The sequence below is a fragment of the Zeugodacus cucurbitae genome, chromosome 4 (genome assembly GCF_028554725.1).
Source record: "Zeugodacus cucurbitae isolate PBARC_wt_2022May chromosome 4, idZeuCucr1.2, whole genome shotgun sequence".
NCBI lineage: Eukaryota > Metazoa > Arthropoda > Insecta > Diptera > Tephritidae > Zeugodacus > Zeugodacus cucurbitae.
This window is the reverse complement of record NC_071669.1, coordinates 27,637,091-27,658,117: the sequence shown is the minus strand read 5'-3', so window position 1 is coordinate 27,658,117 and position 21,027 is coordinate 27,637,091. Positions and strand designations below refer to the sequence as shown.

General features: G+C 36.8%; 1 protein-coding gene and 1 long non-coding RNA gene across 2 annotated transcripts; one reads left to right on the top strand and one right to left on the bottom strand.

The window, feature by feature from the left end:
- Positions 1 to 10,666: 10,666 nt before the first annotated feature.
- On the top strand, positions 10,667 to 13,519 carry LOC128921559 (uncharacterized). The gene is made up of 3 exons (XR_008470995.1): positions 10,667 to 12,783; positions 12,845 to 13,120; positions 13,184 to 13,519. It is a non-coding gene; the product is annotated as an uncharacterized LOC128921559 (long non-coding RNA).
- Positions 13,520 to 13,813: 294 nt separating this feature from the next.
- LOC128921573 (uncharacterized) lies at positions 13,814 to 15,181 on the bottom strand. The gene is made up of 2 exons (XM_054229566.1): positions 14,304 to 15,181; positions 13,814 to 14,239 (listed from the first exon to the last, which is right to left on the bottom strand). Exons 1-2 carry the CDS (start codon positions 14,360 to 14,362, stop codon positions 13,903 to 13,905), a joined length of 396 nt encoding a protein of 131 aa, XP_054085541.1. The 5' UTR covers positions 14,363 to 15,181; the 3' UTR covers positions 13,814 to 13,902.
- Positions 15,182 to 21,027: the final 5,846 nt, after the last annotated feature.

Genomic DNA, 21,027 nt, shown 5'->3' with positions numbered 1-21,027 from the left:
ACAACTTTGAAAAAATTTCAATATTTTTTAATAATAAATATTGTTTTTTAAGTCTTAAATATAGTACACTATCGTCTTAAAATTCCGTTTACCGCAATCATTCCCTTCCCTTTCAAAAAAATTGCTAAAAAAACGCATTTTTCCGGCTTCTAAAGCAGACTACTGCCTTAACTCTCTTTAGCAACTTTGTTGCGAGAGTATAAAAATGTATCTCCAGCTTTTCGTCATTAATGAAGAAAAGGACCGAAATCAGATAATAACCACGCCAGAACTCGATCTAGTTAACTCGCCAAAGAAACACCCTAGGAGAAGCAACTTTTACATGAAAGATGGTATGATAAGTATAAAAATTGCCAAAAAGTGAAGGTTATCCCGCCCCCATCTGGAAACCTACTACTGCTTTATGAACCAATCTTGCACAAATAATTTGGCATAATTGGCACTCTATTACCACGTTTATGCTTCATTTCTACTCGGTTATAATTATACATAAACACTTTTTTACCACGGATAGAATATACACATTAGGGTCCGGCCGATACCCAATTTTTTGCCGAAGCCGATGCCGATTAATCAAGTTTTTATTAATTCAATTAATATTTAAAACTAAATAACTAATTTTTATAAAATATAGAAAAAAAATAAGTTATTCGCAGAGTATGTATGAAGGGTTTCTATACGAGTGACATTATGAAATTATCTTCAAAATCTCAACAAATTGTTGAACAATACTGTGCATATTTGAAATAAATCGGGTCATTATAAATAATGTAATAATAAATTTAAAACAAAAACAAGCAAGGAAAGGCTAAGTTCGGGTGCAACCGAACATTTTATACACTCGCATTTTATTGATATATTTATACTCTCGCAACAAAGTTGCTACGAGAGTATTATAGTTTTGTCCACATAACGGTTGGTTGTAAGTCCTAAAACTAAACGAGTTAGATATAGGTTATATATATCAAAATGATCAGGGTGACGAGAAAAGTTCATATTGAGATATCTTAATGAAACTTGGAACACGTTTTTCTTGGCACCATAAGAAGGTTAAGTTCGAAAATGGGCACTACCACGCCCATAAATAAAGCTATTGAAACAAAAAAATTTGGTATGAAGGATCGCACTATGAAGGGGCATATTTGGATGTAATTTTTTTGGGGAAGTGGACGTGGCCCCGCCCCCAAATCGGTTATTTGTATATATCTCGCAAACCAACTAAGATATATAAACCAATCTTTCTGCAGTCGGTTCTCTTACGTACGTCACCATACATCATTAAAATAGTTGAAATCGGATAATAACCACGCCCACCTCCCATACAAAGGTTAGGTTGAAAATTACTAAAAGTGGGTTATCTCACTAATAAGAAACGTCAGAAACACAAAATTTCACGTAAGAAATGGCAGATGGAAGCTGCACTGAGATTTTTTTACAAAATGGAAAACGGGCGTGGCGTCACCCACTTATGGGTCAAAAACCATATCTCAGGAACTACTCGACCGATTTCAATGAAACTTGGTTTGTAATAGTTTCCTTACATCCCAATGATATCTTGTGAAAATAGAATCGCTTCACAACCACGTCTACTTCCTATATACCAAAACTTTGAAGACGATCTGAATCGTTTACTTTACAATATATAAAGTAAGCACTAGTGAAGATATCGGTGCAGAACTTTGCATAAATACTATGTTAATAGTGTGGCAGCCCCATTCTAAAAATCGTCGAAATCGAACCATAGGTTTTTAAGGCCCCATATATCGAACACGAGGACCTCGGTGCTTCTACCCTAATATTATGGTTTCCAACTTTCAATGGACTTTATACAATAGATATGACGAATATGTGGGTCAAATTGTGTATAATATAATATAAATAAAGTTAAATAAATAAATTCCGAGAGTATAAAATGTTCGGTTACACCCGAACTTAGCCCTTCCTTACTTGTTTTATTAAGATAACACACAATTTCACCTAATTTGAAAATCCTATAATTAGGTATATGAGGGCTAGGGGAAGTTATGACCCAATTTTATCCATTTCTGGTACAGAGAAACACTATTTGAAGAAAAATATTTCCTCCAAATTAAATTAAGATGCCTGAGAGATTTACCGAACATTTCGGTGAAAAATTACCATGGGGCACTGAATTCTTCATATTCGACATTCGAGGCTTTCAAAAGTTATAGTCCGATTTCGACAAATTCCGATTTTCACAAGTGACCAAGTGACGCCACAGATCATATACAGTATTTGTATAAAGTTTTATTTCGCTATCTTCATTGGTTCCTTAAATATATATTATAAAGTAAAGGAAGAAGATGGAGTTCAAAATTGAGTTACATGGGAAGTTGTCGTGGTTGTAATTTTTTCCATTTTCTACACGTGTCATCAGGGTTTCAAGAAAATATTATATACCGAATTTTAATTGAATCGGTCAAGTAGTTCCTGAGATCTTGACCCATAAGTGGGCGATGCCAAGCCTATTTTTATGGTGTGCGATGGGGCACGTAAGAGCACCGTTTGCAGAAAGTTTGGTTTATACAGCTTCATTGATTTGCGAGATATATGCAAATAACCGTTTCGGGAGCGGGGCCACGCCCACTTCTCCAAAAAAATTACATCAAAATACGCCCCTTCCTAGTGTGATCCTTTGTTCCAAATTTTACTCTTATAACTTTATTAATAGCTTAGTAATGACACTTTATGTATTTTCGGTTTTCGCCATTTTGTGGGCGTGGCAGTGGTCCGATTTTGCCTATTTGAAAGCAACCCTCTCACGGTCCCAAGGAACATGTGTTCCAAGTTTCATTAGGATATCTCAATGTTTACTCAAGTTATCCGTTGCACGGACGGACGGACGGACAGACAGACATTCGGATTTTGACTCGTCTCGTCACCATGATCATTTTGATATATATAACCCTATATCTAACTCGTTTAGTTTTATGACTTACAAACAACCGTTATGTGAACAAAACTATAATACTCTCTTAGCAACTTTTGTTGCGAGAGTATAACAAGTAAGGAAGGGCAAGTAAGTTCGGATGTAAACGAACATTTTATACTCTCGCAAAGTATTTATTTAATTTTATTAGTGTATCACACAATTTGGCTCACATATTCGGCATATATGTATGTAAATACAGTAGATTCCGGTTATAACGACTTTCAAGGGACCGACGATTTTACGTCGTTATACCAGGAGGACGCAATAACCAGAAGGAGCAAAAAAAAAATTTTTGTTTATTTTATGGGTGCCATGTTCGTAATAGGCTTTAAAAAAAAAAAAAACAAATTAATTCTTAAATCAAAACAAAAAATTTAATTCAATAACCTTGGTTTTTCAAAATAGGTTGTATGCATATGTATAACGGACATTCATAAACTTAATATAACTAGATTAATTTCTTTTCTTTTACTTTTTATACTCTCGCAACCTGTTGCACAGAGTATCATAGTTTCGTTCACATAACGGTTGTTTGTGTCACCAAGAAATAAAAGAGTTAGATATGGGGTTATATATTTATATAAATGATCAGGATGACGAGTGGAGTTGAAATCCGGATGTCTGTCGGTCCGTCCGTGCGTGCAAGCGCTAACTTGAGTAAAAATTGAGAAATCTTAATGAAACTTGGAACACATGTTCCTTGGGACCATGAGAGAGTTGCTTTCGAAAATAAGCAAAATCGTTTTACTGCCACGCCCACAAAATGGCGAAAACCAAAAACACATAAAGAGTTATAACTACCCCATAAATAAAGTTATACCAGTAGAATTTGGAATAAAGGATCACACTAGGAAAGGGCATATTTGGATGTAATTATTTTGGGGAAGTGGGCGTGGCCCCGCCCCCAAATCGGTTATTTGTATATATCTCACAAACCAATGAAGCTATATAAACCCAACTTTCAGCAGTCGATTCTCTTACGTATCCCACCACACACCATGAAAATAGTTGAAATCGTATAATAACCACGCCCACCTCCCATACAAAGGTTAGGTTGAAAATTACTAAAAGTGGGTTAACTCACTAACGAAAAACGTCAGAAACACTAAATTTCACATAAGAAATGGCAGATAGAAGCTGCACTCAGATTTTTTTACAAAATGGAAAATAGGCGTTGTGTCGCCCACTTATGGGTCAACAACCATATCTCAGGAACTACTTGACCGTTTTCAATGAAACTTGGTTTGTAATAGTTTCCTCCCAATAATATGTTGTGAAAATTGGCCAACCACGGCTACTTCCTATATACCAGAACTTTGAAGACGATCTGAATCGTTAACTTTACAATATATAAAGGTAGCACAAGTGAAGATATCGATGCAGAACTTTGCACAAATACTACCTTTATAGTGTGGAAGCCACATTCTAAAAATCGCCGAAATCGGACCATAGGTTTTCAAGGCCCCATGTATCGAACATGAGGACCTCGGTGCTTCTAACCTAATATTAGGGTTTCCAACTTTCAATGGACTTTATACAATATATATGATGAATATGTGGGTCAAATTGTGTATTATATAATATAAATAAAGTTAAATAAATAAATTGCGCGAGTATAAAATGTTCGGTTACACCCGAACTTAGCCTTTCCTTACTTGTTTTATTATATTTTTCTCCGTTAATTCTATGCCAAATCTCTGCTTAATTTCGTTTACATATGTTTCAATTGTTTGTTTTTTTTTTTATGCTCGGTAATTGACTCTTCTCTAGCAAATATTTATTATTTTTTAGTTTTTCTACCAAAAATTTTGAAATTTCGTCAGTTTCCTTTTTATTATTAATATTTGATTCCACTTCACTTTCACTTGACATGTTTGCAATTCTGTTGTTGATGAATATGTGGCAGCAGCGAAGATAACTATGTAGAAGCGATGTTCTATTAGTTACGTACGTACCTCTATTACGCACTAGAGCGTTAGAACGGCAATTTATAATTTTGCTGATTTTTCATTTTTTATCACGGTACTTTTAGCCGAAACTGTTTAAAACGCTTTGGTACATTTTTTTCTTAACGGACTATACCTACCGTTGACAAGTTTCCTTACACATATACAGTCATGTGCAAAATAATAGGGACACATGACACATGTCCCTATTATTGCGCACACTCAAAACCGATCTTACTTCACAAAATGATCAACATTTTTTCTTTGATAAGGGTTCTTTACTTCACTGACATCCCAGCAAACAATTGCATGTTGCATTTTTGATAATTTTTTTATTTTATTTTTAATTTTATTTTTTACCTATTTTCAAGAAAGTGTCCCTATTATTTTTCACATGACTGTATATGTACAGAGAACTTACAACATAGAGAAGGTGCAGGTTCGACAGCGACTGAAATTCAAATCTGAAAGAAGTGTACTAGGGAATTTACCACGCTGCTGGGGAACTCACCTCATGAAAAGTTAACAGCGATTTCAGTTTTAGCATAGGGAATTCTGTAAAACGAGAAATCGCTGGCACATGAAATAATCATTTGATATTATTATTCAATTTTAATTAAATTTTCATTTCTTTTAATTTTAAGTTATTTTAAACTAATTTATAAATTGAAATAATTAATAATTAAAATCATATTTTTACCCAATTATTAATAAAATGAATGAAAAATTATGTTTATGATGAGCGTCGAACCTGTTGCCCTTTCTCAACTAGGGAATTCCTTGGATAGGCAAAATAAGAAAATATGTGTGAATATACATATGTATGTACATATGAATGATAATTCACTGATTGTGCGAAAATTCGCCAATTGATGGTAGTCAATCCTGAAAGTCGTGTTTTATTAAATTTATATATTATTCATAAATATTTTTATTTCATTTAATTTTTATTAGATATTTTTTATTCAAATCTGATTAAAAAGTCCATTTTATTCTTTAATTATTTAAATAAACTATATACAGGATGGGATCATGTGTAGAAGTTCACGCAAGTGAGGAAAGTTTTTGATTGTCACTCACTTGGGAGTGGCCAGAAACGATTCTTCTCCACATGGTTCAAGCAGCTCACTACTTCCGGTTTTAGACCAAGTATCCTCTGGGTAGCCAACAGACATCCGTTTGAAGGCGAGCTAAAGTGAGAAGGCGAAGCCCGCTTATGCGGTTGTGCGTAGGGTTTGGGACCCACCACATAAAAACACCCCCCAATGAAAAATCTACGAAAGCCTCGGATGAGACACCCCCCTTTTGATGACGACCCCTGCAAACGTTTTAAGGATAATGATATAAGGGCATGCACCTGGAATGTCCGGACCCTTAATTGGGAAGGTGCCTCTGCCCAGCTGGTTGATGTCCTCATACGACTTAAGGCTGACATCACCGCCATCCAAGAAGTGCGATGGACGGGACAAGGACGGAAGAAGGTGGGTCCTTGTGACATCTACTACAGCGGCCATATAAAGGAGCGCAAATTTGGTGTTGGATTTGTGGTGGGAGAGAGACTCCGTCGCAGAGTCCTGGCATTCACCCCGGTGGATGAACGTCTAGCCACAATCCGCATCAAAGCGAGGTTCTTCAACATATCGCTGATTTGCGCCCACGCCCCAACGGAAGAGAAGGACGATGTGACCAAAGATGCTTTCTATGAGCGCCTAGAACGCACCTATGAGCGCTGCCCCCGCCACGATGTAAAAGTCGTGCTTGGTGATTTTAACGCCAGGGTGGGTAAAGAAGGTGTCTTTGGCACAACAGTCGGAAAATTCAGCCTCCATGACGAAACATCGCCAAACGGCCTGAGGCTGATCGACTTCGCTGGGGCCCGAAATATGGTCGTCTGTAGTACCAGATTCCAACATAAGAAAATACATCAAGCTACTTGGCTGTCTCCTGATCGAAACACGCGGAACCAAATCGATCACGTTGTGATAGACGGAAGACATGTCTCCTGTGTTTTAGACGTGCGTACGCTCCGAGGACCAAATATAGACTCGGACCATTATCTGGTCGCAGCGAAGATACGCACCCGCCTCTGTGCAGCAAAGAATGCCCGTCAACAAACACAAGGAAGGTTCGACGTCGACAAGCTGCAATCGCAACAGACAGCCACGAAATACTCTACTCGACTTGCACTCCTGCTCTCTGAGAGCACTCATCAGCATCTCGGTATAAGGGAACTGTGGAACGGCATCTCAAACTCACTGCGTACCGCTGCAGCCGAAACAATTGGTTTTCGGCAACGACAAAAAACAAGCTGGTACGATGAGGAGTGCCGTCTCGCAGCGGAGAGAAAACAGACTGCCTACCTCGCAACATTGCAAACGACCACAACACGTGCGGGATGGGATAGATACCGAGAGCTGAAGAGGGAAGCGAGACGCATTTGCAGACAAAAAAAGAAAGAGGCCGAAATGCGTGAGTACGAAGAGCTTGAGAAGCTGGCAGACAGAGGGAATGCTCGAAAATTTTATGAAAAAATGAAGCGACTTAACGAAGGTTTCAAGACCGGAGCATCCTCATGTAGAGACCAAGGTGGTAATCTGGTAACCGATGCCCAGGGCATACTGGGATTATGGAGGGAACACTTCTCCGAACTGCTGAATGGCAGTGAGAGTACAACACCAGGAGATGGCGAACCCGATCCCCCAATCGATGACGATGGAATAGATGTTCCATTACCCGACCATGAAGAAATTCGAATAGCAATTACCCGCTTGAAGAACAACAAAGCAGCGGGGGCCGATAGATTACCGGCAGAACTATTCAAATACGGCGGCGAAGAACTGATAAGGTGCATGCATCAGCTTCTTTGCAGAATATGGTCGGAAGAAAGCATGCCTGACGATTGGAATCTCAGTGTGCTCTGCCCAATCCATAAAAAGGGAGATCCCACAATCTGCGCCAATTACCGTGGGATCAGCCTCCTAAATATCGCATACAAGGTTCTATCGAGCGTATTGTGTGAAAGACTAAAGCCCACCGTCAACAAACTGATTGGACCTTATCAGTGTGGCTTTAGACCTGGAAAATCGACAACTGACCAGATATTCACCATGCGCCAAATCTTGGAAAAGACCCGAGAAAAGAGGATCGACACACACCACCTTTTTGTCGATTTTAAAGCTGCTTTCGACAGCACGAAAAGGAGTTGCCTTTACGCCGCGATGTCTGAATTTGGTATCCCCGCAAAACTAATACGGCTGTGTAAATTGACGTTGAGTAACACCAAAAGCTCCGTCATGATTGGGAAGGACCTCTCCGAGCCGTTCGATACCAAACGAGGCTTCAGACAAGGTGACTCGCTATCGTGCGACTTCTTTAACCTGATGCTGGAAAAAATTATAAGAGCTGCAGAGCTAAACCGAGAAGGTACAATCTTCTACAAGAGTGTACAGCTCCTGGCGTACGCAGATGATATTGATATCATCGGAAGCAACAACCGCGCCGTTTGTTCTGCTTTTTCCCGCATGGATAAGGAGGCGAAGCGAATGGGTCTGGAGGTGAATGAGGACAAGACGAAATATCTCCTGTCATCAAACAAACAGTCGGCGCATTCGCGTCTTGGCTCCCACGTCACTGTTGACAGTCATAACTTCGAGGTCGTAGATAATTTCGTATACCTGGGAACCAGCATCAATAACACGAACAATGTCAGCCTCGAAATCCAGCGCAGAATAACTCTTGCCAACAGGTGCTACTTTGGACTGAGTAGGCAATTGAACAGTAAAGTCCTCTCTCGACGAACCAAAATCAAGCTCTACAAGTCGCTTATCATTCCCGTCCTGCTTTACGGTGCAGAAGCTTGGACGATGTCAACATCAGATGAGACGACACTAGGAGTTTTCGAGAGGAAAATTTTGCGCAAGATTTATGGTCCTCAGAACATTGGCAACGGCGAATACCGCAGACGATGGAACGATGAGCTGTACGAGTTATACGACGACATTGACATAGTTCAGCGAATAAAAAGACAGCGGTTACGCTGGCTAGGTCATGTTGTCCGAATGGACGAAAACACTCCAGCCCTGAAAGTGTTCGATGCAGTACCCGCCGGAGGAAGCCGAGGAAGGGGAAGGCCTCCACTCCGTTGGAGGGACCAGGTGGAGAGCGACCTGGTTACACTTGGGATCTCCAACTGGCGCCGAACTGCGAAGGAGAGAGACAGGTGGCGCACTATCGTCGATTCGGCTATAACCGGCTAAACGGTTGCAACGCCAATCACATACATATAACAAATCTATAATATCATTCTGGACTCGAACAATCATTGATTTGCCGTCGGCAAATTTCATAACAATGTGTATGTTCAAATATTTTTACTACCATACGCGTGCAAAAATTTATATGTACATACATACATATGTACATATAAATGTGAATATACAAATCTACATTCCGCAGATTTGTCACTTCGACACATCTTCGGAAAAAGCAACTCGCCTACAACAAAAAATTACAACACATTTCCATGTTGAAACGCATGCGTATCAACAACAAAGCTGTGAACTTCATTCATAAGCGCAAGCGTCGCGCACATCTCCGCGCATGCCTTGCCCAAAAGCGGCATTGTCTGGGATGCTAAAAATCACAAATTCAAATAATTTCTGATATTTCCTTCAGAAGAGAAAACTGGCAGTGGCCGAGAATCATATTCATATTTCTATTAGAGCTAGCATCTTGTGCTATGGGTTATAAAATATCAATTAAGCTGATCGACTTTCAGCAGCTTTCGTGGTGCGTGTGGTACGCGCGCATCCGCTATTTAGACAGTGCTCGGGTTCAAATACTGGCCGAAGTCTTATTTTTCCGCATATTTTATATTTCTGCCACAATTGATGGCAAATATGAAAATTGATTCTTTTGTGATTTTTGTCAAGCTGCTTGAACTGTTGCTACTTTTCGCTTTGACTTCAGCATCAACATCGAAATATGATTTTAGCTTTTGTCTTCGTCGCGAGGAAGCAGTTCGTCGCCACCGACGTGTGCAGCGGGGAAAAGAGTTGACATATTGTTGTTTCTGCTTCTTGATGTTCATAGTTTTTTGTAATGAGTTACTCATGTACGTAAGTTTGTATATGCGTATATGTGCTTTGACGGTCATTCACATTCACATATTCTAATTGGTGCGTTTGCTGTTGCGCATATGAAGGAATGGTGTTGTTGTTCGTATGACGATTGCCAATTCGTAATATTCTACATACATACATATGTACGTACACTTGTAAGTTTGTAGGTCATTCGCGAATATTTGTGCGTTGGTGATTGCTCATATGAAGGAATTCCCTTTTTACGCTTACATAAAAATATATTTATGAATGAATGTAGTAGATACATACATATGTAGAAATATCGTGTACGTGGGAGGTTTTTTATGCGATCGCGCATATGACAGATAATATATATATGTGTATATGCATATCTATACATACAAATGCTCATTTATACCTATAATTTTTTTAAAATGTAGCAATTTTTTAAATTTTAACACATTTAATTTATAAAACCGAAATATTGAAAAATATTTTTTTAATTTCCTACAAATTCTATTAAATATTTTTCACATTTCATTTATAAATGAAACCGAAATATTGACATAAATTTTTATTTATTTTTCTACAGATTATTTTAAATATTATTTATGAGCTGAAAAAATTCTATTGATCAGTTAAAATTTATAAAAAGTCAAAATAGTTTATCATATCAAAGCATGGGCATATCACATCAAAAGGCCAATCATCACAAATGTTCATTCCCCAGCAGTCAATTCTGTTAAATAATAACGAGTAACGAGCGAATGGTGAATTCCCTACTAGCCAATTATAAGCTCTGTAAATGACCGTATCGAGCATCATACAAAAATCAAAATGCTCCTTCTCTATGTTGTAAGTTCTCTGCCTCAACTCAGCGCTTTTACTCGTTTTTATGCATGAGACCCATTATATCAAGGTTATTATGCAGTACATGTCTTTTGCATAGTAATCACCACCTGCTAGAAATCTTGGACCTAGCGTTCCAAAAAAGTCTTTAAATTCGCAGAATAATTTTCATCTTTGCTTTCATCCATATTGCTGATTATTTTAAGTACAAGATTTTTCCGAAAAGTTGATCCATTGGTTGTAATACAGATGTCGTATTTGGTGGAAGGAAAACTAATGTGATATTTGTTAGGTCACTAATTTGGGGATGGGCTGGATAATTCTAGCAATATCTTCCTTTTTCTGCTTTTTAAGCTCAGCATCCCAATCCTAGGTCGCTTTGAATTTCCAATAACCAGTCAATGCTTTTTAATATTACCATCCATATTGGCTGCAACAAGCACAGTTATCCTTTCCTTTCCTTCCAGTGCATTTTTCACCTATAAATTAAAATTTCAATAAACAGATATCTTAAAAATAATTTTCCTTCTCACCTTTAAATTATGTGTTCTCTGGAGTTCATTTGTAGAATAGTCCAGTTTCGTCGGCATTAAAAATTTCCTCATCAGTGAAATCTTTTCATAGTATAGGCCAAACCTTTGTAAGTCACTCGCTAACATCGATTTTTTGTACAGACAAAGATTCTCCACTGAATATACCGCCGACAATATTATGCCTGACTTTAAAGCGGCTTATCAAACTCACAGTACAATTAAAATTTTCAATTTTAAATTGCTTAGCGAAAAAATTTGCTTTTTCTTGAAGCAGTGGACCACTTAATGGGATTCCTCGACTGCGTTGCAATATGAACCACTGTAACAATGCTTTGTCCACTTGATCTTGAGTTGAAGCTCTGACGCGTTTTGGTTTTAAGATATTACTATTAAATAACGTTTTAATTGTTTCTTTATTTTTTTTTGATTGTGGCAATTGTTGTGTTGGCACTCTTTTGCCAGAGTAACGTTGCGCTCACCGGCTTCCAGGCGCCGAATAATTTGCATTTTTTCTTCAACAGAGAAGCACTTTCGTTTTTGAGACATTTTGCGGGTGTAATGCACAAGTGGCGAGCTTAAACTGAATGACTTCCTTATTGCGCATTTTGTGCATTTTGCGCATTAACTCAAATTTGGCGAATTTACGCATTCAAAAAAATGGAAAATTGGAAAAAAGCAGAAAAAACTAGAAATATAACGGAACATCCTATCGAATAGGCTATGTGGTCTGCACACGCACGATGTAAACATTTATGTGACGTCAGCATTGCACTTCGACTATATCTCTCTAGCAGCAGCAATGCTAAGACGACGGCTAAAATGACAGAGAGTAGTGAGAGTGTAAGAGTCTTCGTGTCGCTGCTACGCACACTAGCAAGGGTGCCGATCACTGATAAATACATACATTTCTAATTTCTGAAAAATTTCGTCGATATAAGCGGTTAAGCTGAAACGACATAGCTCGAGAATGCGAATGCGAAAGAATGCGCTCGACTGAGTTATTTCGAGCAACTACATAAATGCGCTTTTGAATGCGTTGACAGTTGTATTCAGTGATGCACGAGTGACACACGTACACATTTTTGATTTGTGAATTTTATAACGAACTAAATATAATGGAGGACGATTTTGAGTTTTTATTACTGATTATGTGCAGTGTTGTTGTGGTGTATATGGAATACATAAAATTAAACAAAAGAAAAAAAATGTGGACACGTGAGTTGTACCTGGAACGCGAAAAAATGGTTTTTTGCTACAACTTTTACATTATTAAAAACTCGAGATAAAGAACAGTTTCGTTTGGCGACACGTATGAGACCAGAAATATTCGACGTCCTTTTTAATATGCTGAAAGAACAGTTGGAGAAAAATTCCTGGCGCCCCTCTATACCAGCAGAATGCAGATTATTCCTCACACTAATGTAAGTATTTCATTAAGTGATTATTACTTATTAAAAAAATACACATCTTAATCTTCTTCAGATATTTGGCACATGGTCCTAGTAGGCAATATTTGTCTCTTAACATTTAGGATGTCAGTGGAAGTTATAAGAAGGATTGTGGTAGAAACTTGCGAAATAATTTGGAACACTTTAAGCCAGTTTTACTTATCTCAACCAAATGAAGAAGAGTGGAGAAGAATAGCGGAAGACTTCAAAAATATTTGGAATTTACCAAACTGTGTTGGAGCTATAGATGGAAAGCATGTCCCAATAACATGTCCCGCTAAATCCGGTTCTAACTTTTATAATTATAAAGGTATACGACAGAACGATATGTGTAGATTAATTGCTGCCAATAACTTGATTATATTTTTTGCAGGAACGTACAGTATTGTGTTACTTAGTATTTGTGATCCAAATTATACATTTACTGCTGTGGAAGTCGGTGCATATGGCAGTCAAAACGACGGAGTTATTTTATTAAATTCCTTGAAGTGAATCCGTTACGAAACATTTCACGATTATCATCAAATAATTCCGTTAGATCTGCATACCAATTGCGTGACATCCTAAAAGAATATGTTTTCGCAAATAAAACATGAAACGACTAAATAAAAATAGACCAAAAACCTTATAAATAAAAACATATCATTATAATTCAAAATATTTTATGAAGCATTTATTTAATTCAAACATAATAAAGAAGAAGTATATTCATTTGAAATAAAAAACATGTTTTTCACTATTAACTACATATATACATCACAGTCGTTTTCATAACTTAAATTAAACAATATTTTCACTATTAAACTTCTTATATACATATCTACATCACAGAAAACTTTATAATAATAATTTTTTCAAGTTTGACACAACGATTATTTGGAGAAATTCAATTGCAGAAGTAAAAATATTTCTATGTTAAAAAATGTATATACATCACAGTCATAAAAACTTAAAATTAAAAGTGTTTTCGTAACTAAACTACCACATAATTCATCACATATTTAAAGATAATAATAATTCATAAATAAAAAAATAAAAATAATAATAATTCATAAATAAAAAATAAACTATGCCTGGCGACGTCCAACTCTTTCAAAAAGATGGTTTAAAATAAATTTTTTCTACCTCATCTTGTTCCTTTTCCGGCAGTTCACAAATTTTTTCTCCTACCATCTGAAGGAAACTGTCGTGCTTACTTTTCTCCGAGCGTTTTTGAACAATTTCCTTCATGGTATCCATAAATGTTATTAAATGCTCTCCTACTTCATGGTTATCTCGTTTTTTACTTCTCGAATTCTCACTCGTTGAAGGAAGTTCTGGCGGCATAGAATCATCGAGAATTGTCTCGATCATATCATCATAGTTCTCGTATTGTACTGTGTTTGCTGAACCAGACGACGACTCAGTCTCTGATATGCTTGATGTCATTCTGTAGAAAAAAAATAAACTTATTACAATAATTCCTATGTGATGAATTATATAATATATATTACTTCCGCGGCTTCACATTTTCTCTTAGAAATTCTAATTGAGAAAATAATGGCCATTCCATATCGGGTGAGTCTGCTGCACTTCCATAAGCGTAGGTTCTTTTTGAGCATTCTCTAACATATCTATCTCTAAGATATCTCCATCGAGCCTAACATACAGCTTCTGCATAAAATTAAATTACGCACTTCGTTAATTAAAATTTCGTCATCCATGATCTAAAAGTATTTATTTAGTAGAATATTTGAAAGTAGAATATTTTCAACTTCTGTGCGTCTTCGAATCCGAGTTCGAATTTCGGAGCGTTGGTTGCGAAAACATGCGAAAGCTATGTAGCTCATCCCCTAAGAACGTGTGTATTCAACTCAACTGTCAAACGTTTGCATTCGCATTCGCGAGCTATGTAGTTGCTGCTTTAGTCGCTAAAAGCGGAGACGTACTAAGCGGAGGCTCTTTCATATAAGTTTGTATGGGGACCAACCAAGCCATCGAGTTTTCGTCGCAATAACCGGACGGACACTATAAGCGGAGTCGTTATAACCGGATTCTACTGTAGTAATAAGTCCATTGAATGTTTGAAAACCCTAAATTAGGTATATGGGAGCCAGGGAAGTTATGACCCGATTTTAATCATTTTTGGCAGTCATATTATTAGAAGAAAAATGTTCCCTCTGAATTTCTTCAAAATATCTGAAAGACTTACCCAACTTTGTTGCGAGAGTGTAATTATGATGTTGTTTATATTAGACTTAATATTAACATCGTGAGGAATGTTTGGTTCAGACAAATATGAATCAAATTGTGTTTTATAAGGTGAACAGGCTTAATATTTTAGGCTTTTAAGTAATCAAGAAAGTAAAAACAACAAATAAGGAAAGGCTAAGTTCGGGTGCAACCGAACATTTTACACTCTCGCAATTTATTGCTATATTTTTATTAAGATTATTGACACACATATTCGGCATATACATATGTATATATAGTATAGTATAAAGTCCATTGAAAGTTTGAAACTCCTAATATTAGGTATATGGGAGCTAGGGGGAGTTATGACCCGATTTTAACCATTTCTGGTACAGAGACACACTATTAGAAGAAAACGTTTTCCTCTGAATTAAATTAAGATATCTGAGAGATTTACCGACATTTTCGATGAAAAATTACCATTAGGCACTGAGTTCTTCATATTCGATATCCGGAGCATTGAAAAGTTATATTCCGAATTCGATCACAAGGGATGCAAGGAATAAGATGGAATTCACAATTGAGTTGTCAAAGTTGTCGTTGTTGTGAACGGATTTCATCCATTTTCCACACGTGTCATCAGGGTGTCAAGAAAATATTATATACCGATTCTCATTGAAATCTGTCGAGTAGCACTTTTAGTAATTTCCAACCTAACCTTTGTATGGGAGATGGGCGTAGTTATTATCCGATTTCAACTATTTTCATGGTGTATGGTGGGGTACGTAAGGCAACCGACTGCAGAAAGTTTGGTTTATATAGCTTTATTGGTTGGCGAGATATATACCAAAACCCTATTTGGGGGCGGGACCACGCCCACTTGCCCAAAATAATTACATCCAAATGCGCACCTTCCTAATGCGATCCTTCGTACCAAATTTTACTTTTATAACTTTATTTATAGCTTAGTTATGACACTTTATGTGTATTCGGTTTTCGCCATTTTGTGGGCGTGGCAGTGGACCGATTTCGCCCATCTTCGAAATTAACCTTCTTATGGTGCCAAGAAATACGTCTTCCAAGTTTCATCAAGATATCTCAATTTTTACTCAAGTTACAGCTTGAACGGACGGACGGACATACAGACATACGGATTTGAACTTTACTCGTCACCCCGATCATTTTGATATATATCTATCTATCTATATCTATATCTAACTGGTTTAGTTTTAAGACTTACAACCAACCGTTATGTGGACAAAACTATAACACTGTCTTTAGCAACTTTTGTTGCGAGAGTATAATAAGTGTACTATAAAATGTAACTGGATTAGTGTAGTATATTGAAATTAAAACATGTTACGAAGGGCTAAGTTCGGGTGTAACCTAACATTTCATACTCTCGCAATTTATTTATTTATTTGTATTAATATAACCCACAATTTGACAAACATATTCGTCATATATATGGTATAAAGTACAATGAAAGTTGGACTCCCTAATATTAGGTATATGGGAGCTTAGGACCCGATTTTATCCATTTTTGGCACGGAGACATTTTATTAGAAGAAAAATATTCACTCTGAATTTCTTCAAAAATAAAGGCGTGGCGGGTTGAAATTTTTTTTAATTGACCGCTGATTTTTATTTTTGGTACATGCTCACCTTGCTATGTGTTTTCCTTCGATATATCGTTTTCTGGTCCATGCTTGCCTGCTAGTGTTTGCTCATCCTTCTCACCGTTATAATGTTTATTTGTTGGAACAGATTTGGAGCGTTCATAGAATGCCTACGACCTTGTTGTTGAGGCTGCGCAGCGCTCATGTTTACTTCCTCTTTATTATTTTTGCTCACTTTCTACCGAAAAAAATTAAGGGATAAAAAAAATTCCAAATTTTTGCGCAAACTTCAACAGGCCGTAACTTCGAAAGAAATGGTCGTACAAGAAATCGATTAAGAAGGAAATTATAGCTAAAAGTGTCTAGTTTTTGGATTAGAATTATAAAATTTTTTAAACTCTGCGGTTTTTGAGTAATCGTAGATAAACCAGCAACAAAAAAAATTTTCAAAATTTTTTAGTTTTTTTTTTGTCTACGGGCGTGGAAAAAATCTTTTTAGCTTAACCACTATACGCATCGGATACTTTGTTCAATTGGCTTTAACTTGGTTTTTTGAACACCTCTATACGTCCACTTCTCGCCGAGATATCGGTCTTGAAATGGAAAAGAATCCTTTTGTCTTTGATTATCGATATCTCAGCAACCAATGATCGCACAGAAAGTTAAAGGTGGGTTTCAAGAACTTGAATGATTTCTCCTTAACGACTAGCCATTGCCTTTCCAATATTTTTTTTTCTTATTGTCACATGAATTTGAAAATGCAACAAAAAAAGGGCTTTTAGTGTTTTTTTGGAAAATCGAGCGCTAGATCGAAAATATTGAGGAAACCACTAATGTTAAGTGTGCCTTTTACAGTTCAATATGTCCACAATAACCCTACAGAAAATCAAATTAATCCAGCCAGCCGTTTTATTTGTTTCACTCGATCGAATTTTTGAAAAAAGTAAAGTTAAGGAAATTGAAGAAACCATCGCCCAATCATTTTTAACGCGTTTTCGCAGCTGTATTCCTTTATTCTACTGATCTCCTTTTACTTAAATTTAAAAAAAAAGAGTTAATACCCCCAATCGAATTTCGATTTTTTATCACACGCTTTTCGCAGATTGTTTTTATACTCTCGCAACAAAAGTTGCTAAGAGAGTATTATAGTTTTGTTCACATAACGGTTGTTTGTAAGTCATAAAACTAAACGAGTTAGATATAGGGTTATATATATCAAAATGATCTTGGTGAGGAGGCGAGTCAAAATCCGAATGTCCGTCCGTCCGTCCGTGCAACGGATAACTTGAGTAAAAATTGAGATATCTTGATGAAACTTGGAACACATGTTCCTTGGAACTGTGAGAGGGTTGCTTTCGAAAATGGGCAAACTCGTACCACTGCCACGCCCACAAAATGGCGAAAACCGAAAACACATAAAGTGTCATAACTAAGCCATAAATAATGTTATAAAAGTAAAATTTGGAACAAAGAAACGCACTAGGAAGAGGCATATTTGGATGTAATTTTTTTGGGAAAGTGGGCGTGGCCCCGCCTCAAAATAGGGTTTTTGCATATATCTCGCATATCAATGAAGCTATATAAAACAAACTTTCTGCAGTCGGTTCTCTTACGTACACCACCACATACCATGAAATTAGTTGACATCGGATGATAACCACGCCCACCTCCCATACAAAGGTTAGGTTGAAAATTAATAAATAAAGTTAAATAAATAAATTGCGAGAGTATAAAATGTTCGGTTACACCCGAACTTAGCCCTTCCTTACTTGTTTATTTTACTTTTTATGAATCCTTAGCAAATCGCTTAATTGAACAGTTTTTTTCAAAACTAATTACTTTGCACTAAAAGAATTTTTTTAAAATTTTTTTGGTCAGAATTGAAAATTTTTTTACATTTTTAATTTTCAGTCATGGTTAGACGACATTTATCGGAGGTAGAAGTTGCTCGGTTAGTAACTCTTATTGACGAAGGTTACAGACAACATTCAGTTGCTGTCCGGATGGGTGTAAGTCAATCCGTCGTATCTCGAGCTTATGCCAGATAACAAGAGACGAGCTAATACAATCGTCGCCCCGGACAAGGTCGCCATCGAGTTACTAATGTCCGCGATGATCGGGCAATTGTCAAAGAAGTTCGACGACAACCTTTTGTCAATGCGAATATTGTTGCTTCGAACTTCCTCAATCGCAGACAACAGCAACAGCAACGATGGCATCAAGTGCGAAACATTTCCTCTCGAACAGTCATCAATCGTCTCCGTGAAACTGGGTTACACGCACGTGTACCCCTGTTGACAGCGAGACATCGTCGAGCTCTTTAGCGTATGCTAACGCTCATCGGAATTGGACCTTGAGGCAATGGTCAAATGTTTTATTCACTGACGAGTCTCGTTTCAATCTGCATGGTAACGACTTACGTCCTCTCGTTTGGCGCCGTCGTGGAGAACGTTTTCGCCAGAACTTTGTCCGTCCAGTCGTCGCCTACGGCGGTGGATCAGTCATGGTGTGGGGCGACGTTTCAAGAAACCTTTGGTAATTGTACGCGAAAATTTGACAGCTAGGCGTTACATCGGCCAAATTTTAAGACCCATTGTTCTGCGCAGACGACAACATCTGAGGTCGTTCATATTCATACAAGATAACGCACGTCCACACACAGCCAACATTACCAGGCGCTTCTTTGAGCGGCATGACATCACATTGTTGCAACACCCAGCAATGAGCTCAGACCTCACCCCCATAGAGCACTTTTGGGACATAATGGGCCGTTGGTTGCGCAGAGAGTATCCAAATTTTCAGAATTTTTTTTTAGGTGCCTTGGAGCGCGCGCTTCAGCAAATTTGGAATACCATTCCGCAACCTCAAATTACCGTCTGCATTAACATGGCTGAACGATTAAGAGCGGTTATTGAAAACAGGAGTGGTAATACCCGGTATTAAATTGATAAAAATCCTCAGAGAATGAGTTACGAATACGGTGGAACTGATGAGCCAGCGGGTCTCAATTCTCCTGAAGGACCATACATACATACACACACACACACAGAAGCGTAAATCCGACCGCGCAACCTCCACGTGGTACGCTTTGGATAACGCTAATGCCGGCGGTAATTATTCTCTTAAAGTTTTCAAGAGAAAAAAATTCAAAAAATATCTTTTTTTTTGAAATTATTTTTTTTTTCATTGGTTGCTGAGATATCGATAATCAAAGACAAAAGGATCCTTTTCCATTTGAAGACCGATATCTCGGCGAGAAGTGGACGTAGATTTTTTTCCACGCCCGTAGACAAAAAAAAAACTAAAAAATTTTGAAATTTTTTTTTGTTGCTGGTTTATCTACGATTACTCAAAAACCGCAGAGTTTAAAAAATTTTATAATTCTAATCCAAAAACTAGACACTTGGAGCTATAATTTCCTTCTTAATCGATTTCTTGTACGACCATTTCTTTCGAAGTTACGGCCTGTTGAAGTTTGCGCAAAAATTTGGAATTTTTTTTTATCCCTTAATTTTTTCCAGTAGTTTATATTATTATTTTTTATTGTTGGCAAACTTATTTGTTTTAGTTGCTTATTTTTTTTTTTGTTTTGATATTGATTTTCCGCGAGAGTTTTGGTATAAAAACATCGATGCATAGAAAAAGCAGGGATAAAGGGATGTCCAACTTATTCCAGTATGAGAGCGGTTTCAAAATTTTCGTTTTTTATAACATTTTGCTTTGTTACCAGATCAGTCTAAATACTAATTATTGGGCATTTAAATTAAAATACCCAACATTTATTATGGTTAAAAATTATTATATACTGAATGTTTAATATAAAAATAGCTTTTTTCAATTTCATTTAGCGATATAATGGTATTCAGTAATAATTTCAGTAATAAATAAGGCCAATTATTAAGTGTCAACTGAGAATTAATCAATTTCTTTTATAATTTTCCATGAAAAATTAGTTTCTCGATGCTGCAATTCACAAAAATATTCTTAAACCACCTTTAAATTTCGCATTTTCATTTATATTTATTGTTTTAAGTTCTTATTAGGGATCTTGCACGGCGGTTATAAATGTCTCCATCGCTTTACTTTTTGGCAACATTTCAATGTGGCCTTTCCAGTTTCCCAATTGCGTAACGTCAAAACCTCCTCCATCCAGTCAACTGTCAAAGTCGAGGAGGTTTTGACGTTTAATATTGCACTCTCACTTCCAGTGAGATGATAGTTGTACATCTTTTTATCTCTGGAAATAGTATGTATCACTTTTAACGAAAGTTATTAAAATTTGCTTTTAAAGCAGTAAATCTAAAAATTAAGTTCTGAAATAATACTGTTAAAGAAAACTTCAATAAATAAATTTGAAGTGTAACAGTTTTATTAAATTTATTTATTTAAGTATTTGAAAGCTAATTTGTATAATTTAGGAAATTGT

What these genes read in the sequence shown, in the direction of transcription:
- LOC128921573 (XM_054229566.1), bottom strand. Translation starts at nt 14,362, where the DNA reads ATGGAATGGCCATTATTTTCTCAATTAGAATTTCTAAGAGAAAATGTG. An exon ending in GAAAATGTGAAGCCGCGGAA is followed by an intron (nt 14,240 to 14,303) that starts GTAATATATATT and finishes TTTTTTCTACAG; the next exon opens with AATGACATCAAGCATATCAG.